Here is a 17,492-nt window from a genome sequence, read left to right as displayed (position 1 = left end):
TATCAGATGCTTTATGTCGCGACGTCATAAAAGAGCTGAAGTTTCCATGATGTTAAACGCAAATGCGAAATTAATGGTGCGTGAATAAAACTGTTGAATTTCCCGTTGCCACTGTACGTCATAGACCACGCCAAAGTCAAAGGACGCAACGCAGTCCAATCCAAGAGGTAGAAGTCGGCAGTTAACTGCCGACTTGTAATGAAATCGCAGGACTACCCTAAAAGAAACGCAAGGCTAGCAGTGAGGAGTTGGGTCTTGACACCCGATGCTTGGCCGAACTACCGAACCCTCAATGCGGGCACGCGCCATTCGACGAAAGAAAAGCGTCATAAATAATTCATGAAAATATGAACATCAGATGCCTCGTGTCGCGACATCATGAAAGAGCTGAAGTTTCCATGATGCTATAATAATAATAATAATAATAATAATAATAATAATAATAATAATAATAATAATAATAATAATAATAATAATAATAATAATAATAATAATAATAATAATAATAATAATAATAATAATAATAATAATAATAATAATAATAATAATAATAAAAGATGCTAAACGCAAATGCGAAATTAATGGCGCGCGAACAAAAATCTTGAATTTCCCGCTGCCATTGTACGTCATAGACTACGTCAAAGTCAAAGGACGCACCGCAATCCAATCCAAGCGGCAGAAGTCAGCAGCTCCCAAGCTCCCAAGTGTAATGAAATCGCAAGCCTGCCCTACAAGAAACAAGAAACGCAAGGCTAGCAGTGAGGAGGTGGGAGCCGACTCGGCGGGCGTGTTTTGTGGTGCGAGAGTGTGATCGAAAAGAGAAGCCGAGGCACGTCGCGTTGTCGCGGCGTTGTCCCCTCTGTGTCTTCAGTTCGGCCGCGTCGCCCCTGCCAACGTGCTCAGAGCTGCGGCGGGCGCTGGCTACTTGCGTTCGTCGGTGATAGCACGCCGTTGAGATGAGCGACTCGCAGCCGTTGGCCGCGTGCATTGAAGAATGGGACCAACTCGAGAAGGAATATTGCGATTTGGAGGTGAGTTTCGTGAAAAGTTCGCATCACTGTGTCGTCGTGTTGAGACATTGCCTGAATGATAACGTAACGTTCTGGTGTGCCATTCAGTTTTAACAGCGCAGATGCTTGCAGCTGTTATACAGCGTTCGTTGCTCTTCCTGCATTGTTTTTTTTGGGGGAAAACGCCTCATTTTCAGTCGTTATACAGCAAAATTGTTTCTGCTAGTTGGGAAATCCGTTCTTTCCCGCATGCCGGTTGGTGTCAGGGTTTTACTTGCACGCAACTGTTCTGAACCCGTTGAATTCCTGAGTCTTGTGGCTAGTCAACCGTCCACTTCAAGCGTTGCCCTTTAGGACTTGTAGAGGCTTTGACCTGTACAGTACCTGTAGTCGCTTTGGCGCGTGCAGCTTGATGTAAGAGGCATGAAGGATTTCATTTGTTTGCTCTTGCACAAGTGGATGTCCCAGTATTCGTTAGCTTGTACACGCTAAACGTGTTTTAGTTAGTGTGGGCGACGCATCTTAAAAAAAAAAAAAAAAGAAGAAACATATGTGTCCGTGATTTCCAGCCTGTTGAGTGTATTAATAAAGTAGCCAGCGCGACGGGTGCTCGCTGTGGTGCCAAAAAAAAAAAAAAAAATGCGTGCAGGTATTTCCTTTTTTTTTTTTCTTTTTTTCAGCGTGAGAAAGAAAACAAACCCAGCGTGCTGGCGCGCCGGAGAGTCAAGGTCGAACGGCGCGTGAACCATTACTTGGCGTGTTTTCCTGCCCGTTGGCGATCTCGATTATCGTTTAACTGGCACCGTCAAGAGACACAAAATCTTCCCCACGTTTTTTCCCACGTGATTTTCCCCGGGGTCGTTGTAGGCGTCAGAGTAACGGCGTGTTCTACGCACTCCGATCTTTAGTCATCTCCGGTCAGTCTACGGCCTTTGGTTTCTGGCGATTGGAATAATCTTTCGTGCATGACGCACCCCGTGCGTAGTTGAGTAGGAAGAGAACGAAGACTGAATGAGGGGACGGCCCTGTACCGGAGCAGATATACGGAAAGCGTGCACAAGAACATTACCGTCGCCTTTGGTCATAGCCTCCTTTATACTTTGGTGCAAGCGTTTCCTGCGCGCATTGATCGGCTTTACAGCAAAGCGTGACAGGTGGAGAGAATCGACGAAGCCGAAAACCTTTCTCAGCATTTAAATGCGGTTGAAGTCGCATCGTTCGAGGTGGAGGCAGCGCGCGTAGTCTTCCTCGTCAACCGTGGTTGGTTGCTCAAGCGCAGTTTAGCGTAGCACGAACGTAAGGGCGCGTGAATGCTTTTTTAACTCGATAGCCTTGAATGCTGCTCTTGTTGACTGCAGTTCTCATGGAAGAAGTGTACAAAACGTTCGTGCGTTGAATAGCATGCAGGATAGGAAAAATTTTGTTATGTCCACGAGTGGAAAGCAGTTGCTGATAATTTGCAAACGCTGAATCACTGTCCCTGTGGCAGGCGACTGTTCCGTGCGCGCGCTTATTGCTATCGCCCGTCGCTCGGCCTCTGTCAACTGCAGATCTGAACCTCTTCAGACTTAGCGACATGGGCAGAAGCACCTGGTCTCGGCAGATAGGAGCGGTAGCCTCCAAGGCACACACTGGTGTTGATGGTGGCTTGAATCTAGTAACAAAGTCTAGCTCTCTTTAACTTATCAGTGACTTGGTTGCAGACCACATGATAGGAGATAGACATCCTGTCCTTTGAGATTTGTTTCTGTGGCTGATCTTTGTTCCTGGTGTTCTCGAGCGGACAGTCATTTTCTACTTTCAAAAACGCAATGCTAATGTCATTTTGAATCATTTGAAGGTCCATACAGGAAATAATTTTTGCCCAACAGTCTGTGGAGAATGCATACCTGCAGTCGTGTGGGATTATCTATAAATAATAAAGCTTCTAGTTAAATTTATTTCTGATCAGTAATGGTGAAATATTTATCTTAATAAAATGTAAGGAATAAATATTATAGTGACAAGCCGCAGTGTTGTTTTATTGCTGAAGCACCATATACTGCTAAAGATGGATGCAAGAAGGACATAAGCCCGTGCCTTAATTGTCTTTCTCTTGTCATAGTGTTTTTGCAGTCTCGTCACACCAGCTTGCCTAAATTGCCGCTTTGGACTAAGAACAACTGCTAAAAATCTGCGGTGGCTTAATTATTAGCTGCAAGGGCTGTGGCAGTTTTCATTAAAAAAAATATGTTGAGGGATTTATTTAATAAAAAAACACTGTTTTCTTCTGTACTTGACAAATACTGTGAAGAGCTGGTGAGGGATGAGAGCATCATAACTACGAGAGTTGATGCACTGCCTTTTTTTGTGTGTGTGGAGGAGGGAGAGCTCTTGAACTAAGGTAAAGTGCTTACGATCAAGGTGGAAGGTGGATATGCCCATTGTCTTAATGGTGGACAGAATGCAACCAACAGAGAAATGAGAAGCTGCAGAAATAATTTATCGCAATATATCAGTACTCTCATCACAAGGTTTCAGAGAGAACATATGTGCATTGATTGGTGCAAAGAATTGATGACTGCAGATGTCAATGCTTCCTATAATAAATCTTCAGAACCTTTTATGCAGTGCTATTATTGTTCCTTTGCAATGAAGGCATTTCGTAAGAGTAAAAAATCAAGGGAACCTTGGGTTACTCTAAAAATGCTAAAGATGATTAAAGTCGAAGATGAAATGTTTCAGGCATTCCTTAAGCCTTGGAACCACAGTAAGTGGATAAAACAAGTTATTAAAAAAAAAAAAGGTAAAGGGACAAAATGCTGCCCTCGAAGGCAGCGTTCTGTCCTTTTAAAATTTTTTGGGGGTGCAATATAAAGCTTCCTGCTTCGAGTGGTCGATTCCGTAGCGGTTTTGCCACAAACGAGAGGCGATATCAGTCATTTTCTTGAGGCTTTAAGTGCCAAATCAAAATGATATACCCTCGTTTTTTGAACATTGTAGCGCTCGATCTGTATCATACAGGACAAGATCTTTTCATTTCGACCCTAATCCTATTATATATTTTGGTCAGTGTTTTGTCCCCTTAAACAAGGCAATCAGGAATTCGAAAGAAGAATATTACAGACATAAACTGAAAGCCTATATCAAACTTCATCGATCACGTTATCGTTAATCATACTATATTAAGTGGTGAAGAAATTGTGAGCTGCTTCAATGACTTCTTTGCACATATAGGTAACAGGATGAACATCTCTATAGCTGCTACTTGTATCCCGAGATCTTCGCATTCTCTCTTTTTTCAACCTACTTCTACTGCAGAAGTAACAACAATCTTTGAAGGTCTTGGCAACAGCAATAGTCGAGATGCCGATGACCACCGGATTAACCCTGTTAAGTACATGCTAGATGTGATTGCGCATGTCATTTTGCACATCTTTAATGTAGCAATCTCTACTAGCATTTTTCCAAATAGTATGCAGGTAGCTAGGGTTATGGTAATCCATGGGGGGGGGGGGGGGGAGATAAGAACACCTTTCCAAACTGCCAACTTCAATTTTGCCTATCTTCTCGAAAAGATTTGAAAACGTGATTAAAGCACGAATAGATAGTTACTGTAGCAACATAACCTCATAACAAGCCATCAATTCTGATTTAGGAAATGCCATTCCACACAAAGTGTACTCTTCGTTCAGAAAGAGATTGTATTCGAAAACATGGAAAATGCATTGATGACGTTAGGGTTATACTTGGATTTCAGCAAAGCCTTTGACCTGGTAAATCACGCAATTTTGCTGGCTAAAATGGGACGCTATGAATTCAAAGAAATAGCGCAGGAATTAATTCGCTCATATGTTACCGGTGAATCGCAATATACCAAAATAGGCAAACACAAATCGCACTTGAGGGATAGTTGTTGGGGGCGCCACAGGGAAGTATTTCGGAACCTGTTCTTTTCCTATTTTACATAAACGGCATAGTGCAAATAAACAAAAGTTGCAAATCGGTTATCTATGCCGACGATTGCTCCATCTTTTTTGCAGGAAAAGATCTTTCGTGCATTACTATAGAAACAGACGTGTTTTGCTGTTGTTTTTAGGAATGGTGCAAATCGAATTATTTCGTACTGAACGAATAAAAAGCAAAGTGCGTGTTTCAAACGTTAAGAATGTTAGCTGAGGTGCCTGAATCCATTAGTTTGGCCCTTACAAGGTTTCGATCAAAAAGTCTGTGAAAACTCTTGGCATTATACTTAATGAACATATGTCATGGAACCAGCACGTTCAGTCGTTATTGGGTAAATAAAGTAAAACTTTGGGCATAATATCTCTGCACTGGCATACTCTCCCGACAATGATTAACGACATTGCTGTATAATGCACTTTTCGTGAAATGCCCTCATTTATGTTGTGTGCTGGTATGGGATAATACCACAGATGAAAACTTGCACAAAGTCACAAGTACAAAAAAGGGCGGTTCGCGCGGTATGAAGTGCCTCCTATTTAGAACACACAGCGTCTCTTTGAAAAACACTGAATTATTATAGAGTTCGGGACTTTTACACTCACACTCTCTTGTCTTATAAAAAAGCTGTTCGGGCTTATTAGATGTTTTACACAACCATGCACATCTCGAACACACCATGACATGTTCTTTTCGTCACCAACAACCTTGACATGTTTGTTTTTCACACGCAGAATACGTCAAACAGGTAATTCAGTACACATTCCCAGTAGCTTTAAATTACTATGACTTACTAAATATTGACATTACTATGTTAACTAGAAAATACCTGACAAGTCTGTTTGCCTGAAAGTTAAGGAACATTTTCCCACAAGCATGTAGCTTTTTTTTAAGCTGCCAGAATTCTTAGATGCGGAACGTCTGACCAAACTACATTTTTTGTAGTTTTTTAAACCTGTATTTGAGGCTTATTTTTCAATTTGCATTTAATGCGTCTTAAGTTACTCTACCCAATTCAGTATGCTTCACTGCTTTACCTTGTGCCGAGTGCAGTTCGTAAAAATGCTTGTCACCTTTCAGTGATACCAAATGAGCTAACATTTTACTTTATTTTTTTTTGTATGACAAGTGTGTCATAAGCATCATTCCAGCACCACTGTGATCGTTAATTTCTGTATGTTCATATGCACTTGTGCAGGTACGTGATGTGCAGTATATTTGTTTCCTATAATTTATTAGGTATGGTTGATATAGAGCTTACAGGTAAATAACTAGGAGAATAAGGTTGGGATGGAGCACATTTGAAATGTACTCAAACATTATGACAAGCAGCTTACCGGTATCACTCAAGAGGAAAGGGTTTAACAGTTGCATTTTACCGGTATTGGCCTATGGGGCTGAAATATGGAGGTTAACGGAAAGGGTTGTACTTAAGTTGAGGACAACGCAGAGAGCCATGGAACAGAAAATAATAGGTGTCAACGCAGAGAGCCATGGAACAGAAAATAATAGGTGTACGTTAAGAGATAGGAAGTGTGCAAAGTGGGTCAGAGAAATAACTAAAGTTACTGATATTCTAGCCGAAACTAGAAAGAAGAAATGGGCATAGGCAGGACATGTAGTTCGAAGAGAGGATAACCGATGATCTCTAAGAGTAACCATTTGGATTCCAAGGGAAGGTAAGCGTAGCAGGGGCCGGCAGAAAATTAGGTGGGTGGATGAAATTAAAAAATTTGCAGGGGTCAAGTGGATGTGGCTAGCACAGGACCGGGTTAAGTAGTGGAGTGAGAGAGAGGTCTTCGCCCTGTAGTGGGTATAATTGAGCTGATGATGATGATGAGAGCTTACAGTAAAGCTGAATATAATATGTTTCTGCTGCTGATAGGTGGCTGGAGCACAGTCAAGGTGCAGTGACAGTTTTTTCTCCGGCGTTGTAAAGTTGTGAAATAAAGGTATTTTGATTGATTGATTGATTTACTACTATATATATATATATATAGTAGTATATATATATATATATAATATATATATATATATATATATATATATATATATATATATATATATATATATATATATATATATATATATATATATATATATATATATATATATATATATATATATATATATATATATATATATATATATATATATATATATATATATATATATACATGTATTTTTTTTTTTTTTTTTTCATTCAAATAACCTGGTCAGAAAACTTGGAGAAGACAAGTTTTATTCCTTTCATGTTAATACAGTGATACAGTTCAGTACTTCAAGCGCTATCATTCTGTCGCTTTACGTGAGCTTTTATTATGCTATCATACTTTTATATATTGCTTCATATGCTATTGCTGTGCGATCAGTGCACGCACCTGGTGGTTTCTGCGGTTTGAATAGCCAGTTGTTCTTGGACAAAGACAAGCTCAACGAGGAGAGAGTTGTGCAGTACGAAAAGGGAAGCAATTGCAGCTGTTGAAAACTGTTCTGGGCAGCAGGTGTTTGGAGCCTGGTTGCTTTTTTCGCTATAGTTTCCTGTCTACCATAAGGAACATGCACTGTTTGAGTGAACAATTTAAAAGTTACACATTTATTGGACTCCCTTAGCAGACCATCTAAACTTCCTTGCAAAGCTGATCAATTTTACTGCGTAGTTGCAGCTTGATGGCTATCATTTCAGTAGCTTGTGATGGATATTTAGTTATGGCTTGTCACTAATGGAGGTTGTCAACAGGGCTGGAGAATATGACTGCTTCATTAAGAGTGTATTTCTCGCAATCCCGAGAGGTGAGCTGTTTGGGTGGGGAAAAAAAAAATTCATGATGTGATCGGTTCTGGCTGTAAATATCTGGAAACATGTCAATTCTATTACAGTCGGTAACCTCGCAAGAATGTATTTGTCAGGATTACCTGAAATTCACTGTACCAACAGGGTTACCTATATGATAAGCCATGCTGCTGTCTGCAAGTTGCTGTTTGAAGAGGCAGCCTTTATATGCTCTTGGTCTGGCATATTAGTTGAGCATGGTTTAGCGGAGTAGCACAAAATTTTAGATTTGCGTCCTGCATACTCCTTATCTACAGGCGAAACTGCATTTATATGCACAACGCCTGTGCCACTTGTCGTCTTTGGTTGCATGTAAAAGCCCTGAAAAGTAAGGCATGTCCTATAATGAATTTCTGCCTTGAATTTCGCATATTGTACTGCTGTAGCTGCTTGTCCATTACCAAATTATTGCTTATTTTATTATGAAGTGGGCAGCAAACAGCGGTGCTACTGCTGTGGTCTCCGCAGTTCTACTGATTCTTTCTAGGGAGGAAAAAGTTGGGGTAGGAAGCAGTTTCACAGATTGTTATTTTATTCTACCTTCGGGGTAAAACATTACCGACTGGAGTGGGGGTCACTGCAGTAGAACTTCAAACATAAATGTAAGGAAAAAAGAAACTGCCTGTGATGAAACAACAACATGGTCCTAATGATATCAACTGGGACAGCATCAGTATAGTTCAGCAGTATAACACGTTATGTAAGCAACAGGGGGCACTAAAGATTGTAGCAATGGTGATTTTTCAGTTTCCACTCAAGAGGGAAGGTGGTTCCAGTCCACATACGTACGGGACATAAATGAGCCTGAAAGTGCTTTTTTGTTATATGAGATTAAGCTAGCTTTGCGCGTGTGGTCAAAGTGGGAGGATATATATGTAGACAATGCGAGCGATTCGTTTTGCAGAGTTTTGTAGTAAACTATTTTGTGAAAAGGGCACAGGTACATTTCCTTATGAGGAGTGTTGCTAGCGGTGGTAAGTCGAGGTTTTGTTTCATGGCAGATACACTGGCAGTGCGATGGTAGTTTGATGAAAAGAAACATTCTTACTTGTACTGAATTATTTCTATCACATTGGTAAGGATTTAAACTTCATATTACCTATGCATGTTCTAATAGTGAGTGAATGATAGTTTTGCAAATAACCAGCTTAGTGTTAGCGGGGGCTGAATGAAAGTTGTTATTTTACCGCAGAGAAAGCAATCATTGGCAAATAGCTGAATGGATGAAACAGTCAAACAAATCATTAATACAGATTATAGAAGCTGAAGGCTGAAGCACAGCACCCTGAGGAATACCAAAGGTAACAGGATGCAGGGGGAAGTTAACATTGTTGGCAGTTATGAACTGTTGACTCTTGGGGGGTTGGAGTGCACTTGAGCCATTTTAGCATGTTGGTATCAAGTCCTATAATACATGATTTTAGTAGTTGTAGCTGGTGACATATTTTGTCGAATACTTTAGCAAATTCTAAAGATATGCTATCAGCGATAAAGTGGCAGTCAAGACTGACATGTAACTTGTGGGTGAAAAAAAGAAACTGCATTTTGCATGAGTATGTCTTGCGAAAGCCGCATTGATAATTGTGAAAAAACGAGTTACGATTCCAGAAACATGATGATTTGCGAGTAAAGGGGTTTGTTCTAGTATCTTACTAGGTACGCTGGTGATCAATGTGGGCCTTTAGTTATGGGAGGATTGTTTCAATCCGGTTTTGTGAACTGGGACCACCTTTCTTATCTTCTAGTTCAGTTCAGTCGTGTCCGACTCTTCGTGACCCTATGGACCATATCACGCCACGCTTTCCGGTCTCTCACTATCTTCCTAACATCACATAATTTCATCTGCAGCGCCTCGAGGATGCCATCTAACTTTCGCGTTCGCTGCCTACCCCTTCTCCGGTGACCCTCAACCTTTCCCAACACCAAATCTTTCTCCAGCGACTCCTTTCTTCTCTCTTCTCATCAGATGACCAAGGTAGCTGAGCTTTAACTTTAGAATTTGACCCTCCAATGAGCAGTCAGGGTTTATGGTCGACAATATCGACTGATTTGATCTTCTGGCCGTCCAATGTGACGTCAATTCGCCATTGTCTAATGACTGCTGAAATATTTGACAAAATTAATAATGGATATAGTTTGGTGCTTTTCAACAACTTTTCAATTAACATTATTGATGCCAGGAGCTGTGAATATGGCTTGAGTGTTAAAAATTTCAGCAACACCTTCAAATTTGGACTGCCACTAGATACATAGGCAAATAGTTGTAACCAGTAAAGATAAAAACGTCATCGAAGGAAGAAGTAGAAAACAGCATAAAAACACACAAATCATTTACAACTGTCGCAAAATTATTTTTTGTTAGGGACCAGTCAGAGACTGCCTAGGACAGGGAGGTACAGACAGCAAAATAGTCTGATTGTTTTTGCTTCCCTTTTTCATTCTTCTTTTTCTTCTTTTGCTGGTTTCCTGTGAGTCACAAGCTGCATTTGTCAGCAGGCACTTTTGTTTGCTTGCTAAAGATTCAGAACTTTTCTTGGTTCGCTTATTCTTTGTGTCAGTTTGCCAGTCATAATCGCTTGACCTTGACATTCATCTGCCGAATGTAGGGTTGCGGGCTCGATCCTGGCCGCAGCGGTGGTCATATTTTGATGGAAACAGAATGAAAATTGCCCATGTGCTGTGCAACATCACCGCGTGTTAAAGATCCCCTGGTGGCCTAATTTAACTGAGCCCTTCACTGCAGCCTCCCTCACAGCCCATGTGTTCCTTCGAGATTTTGAACTAATGCACAATTCACAGGTCTATTTTGTCAGCTTGATCTTCTGGCTGAAAGCATAAAGTGTTGATGAACTATATTTCAAGGAATACAACTAACACCCATGTTCATGGATAACATTTATTTTAGTTTCCCTAGAGCTGTGTCTGGATTCGAGAAGTTGATGCGAATATGGTCATTTTTTTCTTCCTCCTGGCCCTTGCAGAAGGCGTACCGCCAGTACATGGTGGTGACTGGGGAAATGCAGCGGTCCCAGGAGAACTGCCTCAAGGCCCTGCGGCATCATCGCTACAGGTCGTCTCAGATTCTCGAGTCGCTCGCGAAGCTGAAGCCGAGCAGTGACGATGAGAAGGTGCAAAAGGACCAGCTGCTGCAGAAGCTAGAATCCAAGCGGCTGCACCTCGATGACATAGCAGAGGACCTGCCACATTCCAATGGGTAATGCCAACACAGTTTTCCGATGGCATTCACTGTGGGTATGGTTTGAGGCAGTTTTATACAGATGCCTCCAAGACAGTCAAGTATGTTGGAAGTGCAGTAGTGCAAGGAAAATGGGAAAAAATAGTAAGACTGCCTCGGTGTACGAGCATTTTTACCGCTGAGCGTTATGCACTTGCTATGGCAGCAAGAAAGATAGCCAATGGGAATATCACAAACTATTTTCACAGACTCTCTAAGTGTCTTGACAGTCCTTCACGACAAAAACGCAGTTGCTCCACTACTTGGAAACATCATACATAATATATCGGCGACCTCTGCTCAAGGACATAACGTAACATTTTGTTGGGTCCCGAGTCATGTTGGCATTGGAGGCAATGAGAAAGCAGACGTTTGCACTGCTCAAGCCCATGACAAACAGATCAAGAACATAAATATCCCATACAGAGACTGCATGGCGCTACTGCACTGTAAACTAAAGGAGAAATGGCAGTCGTCATGGTGTAGCGAAGTAAATAACAAACTGCAGTTGAAGCCGATTTTTGGGAAACGGAAATCATGTCATCATCAAGAACGTTTCATAGAAGTGATTTTATGCTGACTCTGCATTGGCCATACACATTTGACTCATAATTTTTTTGTTGAGAAAAGAAAACAAACCATTGTGTGAAGAATGTGGAGAGGAACTCACCATAAACCATGTTTTATTTTCGTGCACAGGACTTGAAACACAAAGGAAAAAGTATTTTACTAGATTTTACAATGAGCACATTCCGTTCCATCCAGCATTGATTTTAGGTGAAAATGGTCTTGTTGATCTGTCATGCGTTTTTAGCTTTCTAAATGAAGCAAATGTTTTAAAGAAACTTTAGAATGAATACATATACTCCACTAAACTCAAGATACAACCTGGTGCCTGGCGCATGATAGCCTGAGCTGCTTATGCGCCACTAAACCCAATACAATACAATACAATACAATTCAAATTAGTTGCTTTGTGACTTTGGGGCAAAATCACGTAGGCAACCTAGTGGCCCGTGACCACTGTCGAGGTCACGTGAGGTGATGTCGGTGTGACGTGAAAGTAGAGGGCGCTAGAAGGGCAATACGTGTACAAATAGGTGTCCCCGGAATCCTGCCTAGGTTACAACACTGTGCGAGATGGAGGAGGACGAACACCCTGCTACTGTGGCGTGTAAGAACGCGAGGAAAGCACATCGTAATAAGGCCCTGGCAAGGACCTCATTACGATGTGCAGAACAAATTGCACTGATCTGGTCTCCGACTCATTGGGGCCTGTGGGGAAACGGGAAGGCGCACATGATCGCCTAAGAGTTCACTTACCGGTCGATCGCCGCTGACGCGCCACCTCCACGCAAGGAACGCCTTCCTTCGGGTGATGAACTCACAATATTTCACGAAATTATTTCTCATTATAAGCTCGGTCGTGACACCTATCCACCAGCGGATAAACAGCTCAGCAGAAAAAAGGCAATCATGTGGAAGAAATTCCAAACCGGGGTGTTTCCAAACTCACAGCTGTGCAGTAAATGGCGTCCAGAAGTCTTCAATCCTAAACGTACGCACTATAAAAAACATTGCAGGTCTAGTCCACATGATCAGCACCTGCCCTTCGTATAACAACTTGAATAAAAATGTAGAATCCTGGGAGACAGCTCCTCAGTCATTAGGCAGAAGAGCAATGCAAAGTCATTGGTCTTTCCTTGACCACTGCTGAGTCCCAAGGAATTCCGGCTGACAGTTAAGGTGAATAAATGGTGGCTTGGGGGGGCCCTTCTTCCTTGTCATTTTTGACGGGTGTGAATAAAAGTTATTTCTCTCTCTCTGAAAAAGTTTGTGGCTGCTTCAAAAGTGGACGTTGGCTCATTTTTATGGCAGTGTGAACGCATTAGTTCCGATTTGTTCGTCATCCTTAATTCATGACATTTTAATTTTTATTCACCAGCTGTGCTTGGCGAACAGTTTCTCTTGGCTGTTAGGGCTTACTTTTTGTTTTTTATTTTACAGCCTCTACTTGCAGATTGTGCTTGGGAGTGTCAACCTTTTTCTCAGGGATGCAGATAAGTGAGTGTAACTCTTTTTACTTGTCTGACTTTGCTGTTGGTCACTGCTGTTGCCACCAGTGCATGTCGGTGCTTACCCGGTCTGCACATTTCTTGTACCAGGTACCGATACAAAGACGAATACGAGAGGTTCAAGCTGAAAGTCACCATGTGCATTCTGGTCGTGTCCATCTTGTGCATAACAATGAACTACAGGTAAGTAGTCGGTGAAATGATGTGGCTTAAGCTCGTTGCCAGAGTTGAGTTTCACTCCTGATGTTGAAGTTTTGTGGAATTCTCTGTCTAGTGCATTGATGCTGGCATTGTTGGCCATTGCGTTTGTTAAGAACATTTCGGAAGTAGTGCTGTCTTTGTATTCATCTGACACAGTTCCTGGAGTTTTTGCATTCATAGGAAGCATTCCTAGAGAACTGTCCCCAACATTCAATTCATATTGCACTTTCTGTGCCACATTTCATCATTCTTTCTTGCCCCGCCGCTGTGGCGCAGTGGTTAAGGAGCTCGACAGCTGTGCCCAAGGATGCGGGTTCAAATCCCGGCTACGGCGGCCGCTCTTGGATGGAGGCTAAAAGCAAGGCACCCGTGTGCTGTGTGATGTCAGTGCACGTTAAGGAACCCCAGGTGGTTGAAATTTCCAGAGCCCTCTACTAATGGCGTTTCTCATAGCCTGAGCTGCTTTGGGACGTTAAACCTCACAAACCAAGCCAAACCACTATTGTTTCTCAATTAAATTGTTTCCGTTCTCTGCTTGCATTATGTAGGGAAGTTTTGCAGCATGAGCATACTGGGAACAGATGGCGACAATGAAGCTTATAGCTGTCCCTTCAATTCTCGCTTCTATATGTTTGCTTTTTGGTAGAACCCATGCCAGGTAGTGTTATTTCCCAATCGTTGGATGCATTGGTAGTGCTTGATAGTATGTCTAATTTTGTTAAATGTCTTGTCAGACATTGTTTTCAGTTAGTCACACAAAAATAGCTCACGCTGACATCATTTGGTTTTCAGAGTCAATGACGCCATTCTTCACTTCCTGCTGGTGTGGTATTACTGTACGCTCACGATACGAGAGAGTATTCTGGCAGTTAACGGCTCAAAGTAAGTTGACGCATCGCCCTACTTGCGTACTTGGCAGGGAATGATGTGGTCGTTGCTTCTTGCTTTATCTCAGGCTGCAAGTTATTTGTTTTTGGCAGTTTCGATCATCTAACAGGTCAATCGTATTGATTCATTTTTTTATTTCAGGATAAAAGGTTGGTGGAGGTTGCATCACTTCATAACGACTGCACAAGCTGGAATCATCATTGTGTGGTAAGCTGCAATTGGTCACCATTTCATTTTTAACTACGTGTGTATAGAAAGGGCGTAAGTTACTTAAACATCGCCATATTATTTTTTTATCCTTAGGTAGCTGCAGATGGCGGTGCTCATTGATACCTACGCTTGTTTCCTTTTCTTGTTCTCAAATGATGGATGGCGTATTTATATGGGACGCGGTTCTTCGCTTTAACTCTTTGAAGGCTAATGTCTGCCTTTACTAGACAACAGTTCTTGCTTTTTTTTTCATGCATTCTTATAATCATCAGCAATATGTTCTAAGCAAAAGTATTCCTTCACCCCAACTACAGTTTAAAGTTAAAGGCATAAAGAGCAAATACAATGGTTTTTCAGGGAAGACCTTCAGTCATTTTAAATAATAGTGGACTCAAAATAGAAAAAGAAATATTTGCAGCATCAAGCTCTTGTGCTGCACTGCATCATCTTGTTCACAGCTTCAAACTCACTGTTAGGGCTAGCCATCTACTGCACTAAGTAAAAAGTTAATTAGTGGGATTTAGTTAATTATCCAGATATTTGGCAGCATATTGTGTCCTTTGCAACAGAGTTTGTTCCTGCAAATAATTTTTACTATTTCGAAACCTCTTTTTTTTTTAATTGTTAAAGGCTTCCTTGAAACACCCTGTATATATGGGAACAGTGTAGAACAGAGCCAACAATGTCTTCAAAATTCTTTCTGGTTTCAGGCCGGACGGTGTCATATATGGCATGTTCCGAAGACAGTTTACCTGGTACGTCTGCTTCATTAGTAAGTAGATCCTTCTGTTCATACATTGTGGTGCGTTATTTGAATGCCTTGAAGGCTGAATGGTTATTACAGATTCAGTGAGATGGTAGGTAAACAGGTATGGGAATAAGAGGGAAACTGTAGGAGCAGCCGCGGCAGTGCGTAGCAAATCGGTAAAAGATGGTGGCCTGCGCATGCTTGTTGCCAGTGTTTATGTTGATTCTTTTAGTAGAGAGAGAGAGAGAGAGGGGTTAGTGCTAAGAGAAATTGTATTGGAAGTCTGCAGCCCTGACGTTGGTGAAGTATTCCTTTCAATGTGCTGGCAAAAGGCGCCGACTGCTGGAGACCATTTGTGACATTGCCTGCTCACATGGTAACAGGCTTGCAGGTTCTCTTATGTAACAGCATCGTGACATTTGTGAACCCTCTGTTTGACATCCCACTGCAGTTTACTTTGTCAATTTCGATAAGTTGGAGATTGGTGCAGTCGGTATTGGGCATTGAGCCTTGCTTGCACAGATTTACGAGAAGGTAGATGGGAGCCAAGTTTTGGTGTTCGGCTTCCGTCATATATTGCTGACACCCAATGTCAAAAAACACATGCATGTTCTACGTACAGGCATAATCCAGTTCTGGCAGTTCTATTACCAACAAGGATGCCTGTACAGACTGCGAGCCCTGGGTGAAGGCCACAACATGGACATCACAATCAGTGAGTACAAATCTTTTTTTTTTTTCAGTTCTTTGTCAGAACACGTGAGGTGTAGGGGCATAGAACCAGATGTTCCCAAAGCAAGTATTACTATATATTTGGGGATATCGAAAGCGGACTGACCGAGCTGTCGCGGTGAGAGACCCTCTTTTGCCACAACAGGACTAATAGGACTGGCTCTGTCGCAACGACAGTATCGTGCTGCACAACAAAGAGATGATATGTCATGATAGTGTTCTGTGACGTTGTTAGGGCAGAATGCTTCATGCATAGTGCCTTAACTATTTTTGGAAAGCGCCCCACTGTAGTGGCTCAATGGTTAGGGCGTTAGTCTGCTGAACCCAAAAATGCGGGATGGAATCCCTTCTGCAGCCGCTTTTCGAAAAAGGTGAAAGGCAAGGCGCCCGTGTACTGTGCACTGTCAGTGCACATTAAAGAACTCTAGGTGGTTGAAATTTCTGGAGCCCTCCACTGCGGTGTCCCTCACAGTCGTGAGTCACTTTGAGATGTCGAACCCTTTAAACCAAACCATTTTAGCATTTCAGGCTGTAAAAACTTGGAATAAGAGCAAAAACCCGCTCACTTGTCGCTGCCTGGTTTCAACTTTTTATGATTGATGTATCTGTGTTGCGATCGCGGAGAAAGAAATCTTTAGGAGGCAAAACTGTCCTCTCTCCCGCAAACAGAAAATTCGTGAGTGCCTCCTGCGACTGCCACCGAACGTCGCGTTCCTCATGGACGGCGCACATTTTTGTGCTTTCCTGGAAGACTATTCTGCATTCACAGCCAGTGTTTCCTCCGCAGTAATGCCTAGTCCAAGTTTCCTACTGCGTTGTATAATGTGAGTTCATAATCTGGTAGGCAGGCTACTTTTGAATTCTAGCCATTGATGGCCAGTACTGCATGGGACTGCCTTTTTTACTTGGGGCATATATATGACCCTTATCATGCAACAAATTACCTGAGTGTTCTTCAACAGTCTACGATTGAGAAAAATTATTTGGAAGCCCATAGGGCACAAGAAATACTTTTGCCTTGTGCACTTGCCTTTGGTGTTGTAAGAACCACGGGAGACATGCATTTAAAAGAGTTCTGCTGAAGATGAGAAGGCTGTCATATGTATTTGTAATATGAAGTAGAAAAATAAAGAGGTATTTGTTTTTGTCAGAGAGAGCACTGGACATGTCCTCTTCAGTCGGATAATGAGTGAAATTGTTCCACAATCTTCATTGTGAGCTCCAAATAATCCGACTTTACATTTTCTAACTTCTGATCGCTGAATGTTGTGTTACTGTTTTGTTGCCTTAAATTCAACATGCTCCAAACTGTGTACCATCTGCATACAAAATAGCAGGAATTACTTACTGTATACAAAGGCATCGATATGTTCACCTATCGCCTTACAGGAGGATGCAACCCAGAAAATGTGTATAGAAAGCGTTGCTCTATAAAAACACTATTTACACATGTACACTGGTGTCTTCAGTGATTCTGTGGCGGATATTTTTCTTGTCTTATTTTGCTCTCCATGTACAGAGGGAGCCAACAGCCACTCACACCAAGGAAAGCTGAGGGCATTTTTAATTTTTTCGATTTTTCTTATGTTGTTCAAGGAGAAATAATATTGTAAATCAT

At 41.8% G+C, this 17,492-nt stretch overlaps 1 protein-coding gene across 1 annotated transcript in view; it reads left to right on the top strand.

The window, feature by feature from the left end:
- Positions 1-671: 671 nt before the first annotated feature.
- LOC146196713 (transmembrane protein 120A-A) overlaps positions 672-17,492 on the top strand; it is a 31,035-nt gene continuing 14,214 nt past the window's right edge. Inside the window, exons 1-8 of the mRNA XM_084598482.1 lie at positions 672-1,031; positions 10,767-10,999; positions 13,028-13,084; positions 13,186-13,278; positions 14,089-14,178; positions 14,326-14,391; positions 15,105-15,166; positions 15,765-15,857. Of these exons, the coding sequence (XP_084454608.1) occupies positions 957-1,031; positions 10,767-10,999; positions 13,028-13,084; positions 13,186-13,278; positions 14,089-14,178; positions 14,326-14,391; positions 15,105-15,166; positions 15,765-15,857 (769 nt within the window). The 5' untranslated portion in view covers positions 672-956. The remainder of the gene's footprint in view (positions 1,032-10,766; positions 11,000-13,027; positions 13,085-13,185; positions 13,279-14,088; positions 14,179-14,325; positions 14,392-15,104; positions 15,167-15,764; positions 15,858-17,492) is intronic.

The sequence above is a fragment of the Amblyomma maculatum genome, chromosome 3, assembly GCF_055883805.1.
Source record: "Amblyomma maculatum isolate TAMU_Amacu chromosome 3, ASM5588380v1, whole genome shotgun sequence".
In the NCBI taxonomy this organism is placed as follows: Eukaryota; Metazoa; Arthropoda; class Arachnida; order Ixodida; family Ixodidae; genus Amblyomma; species Amblyomma maculatum.
This window is presented reverse-complemented; position numbering and strand designations above follow the sequence as displayed.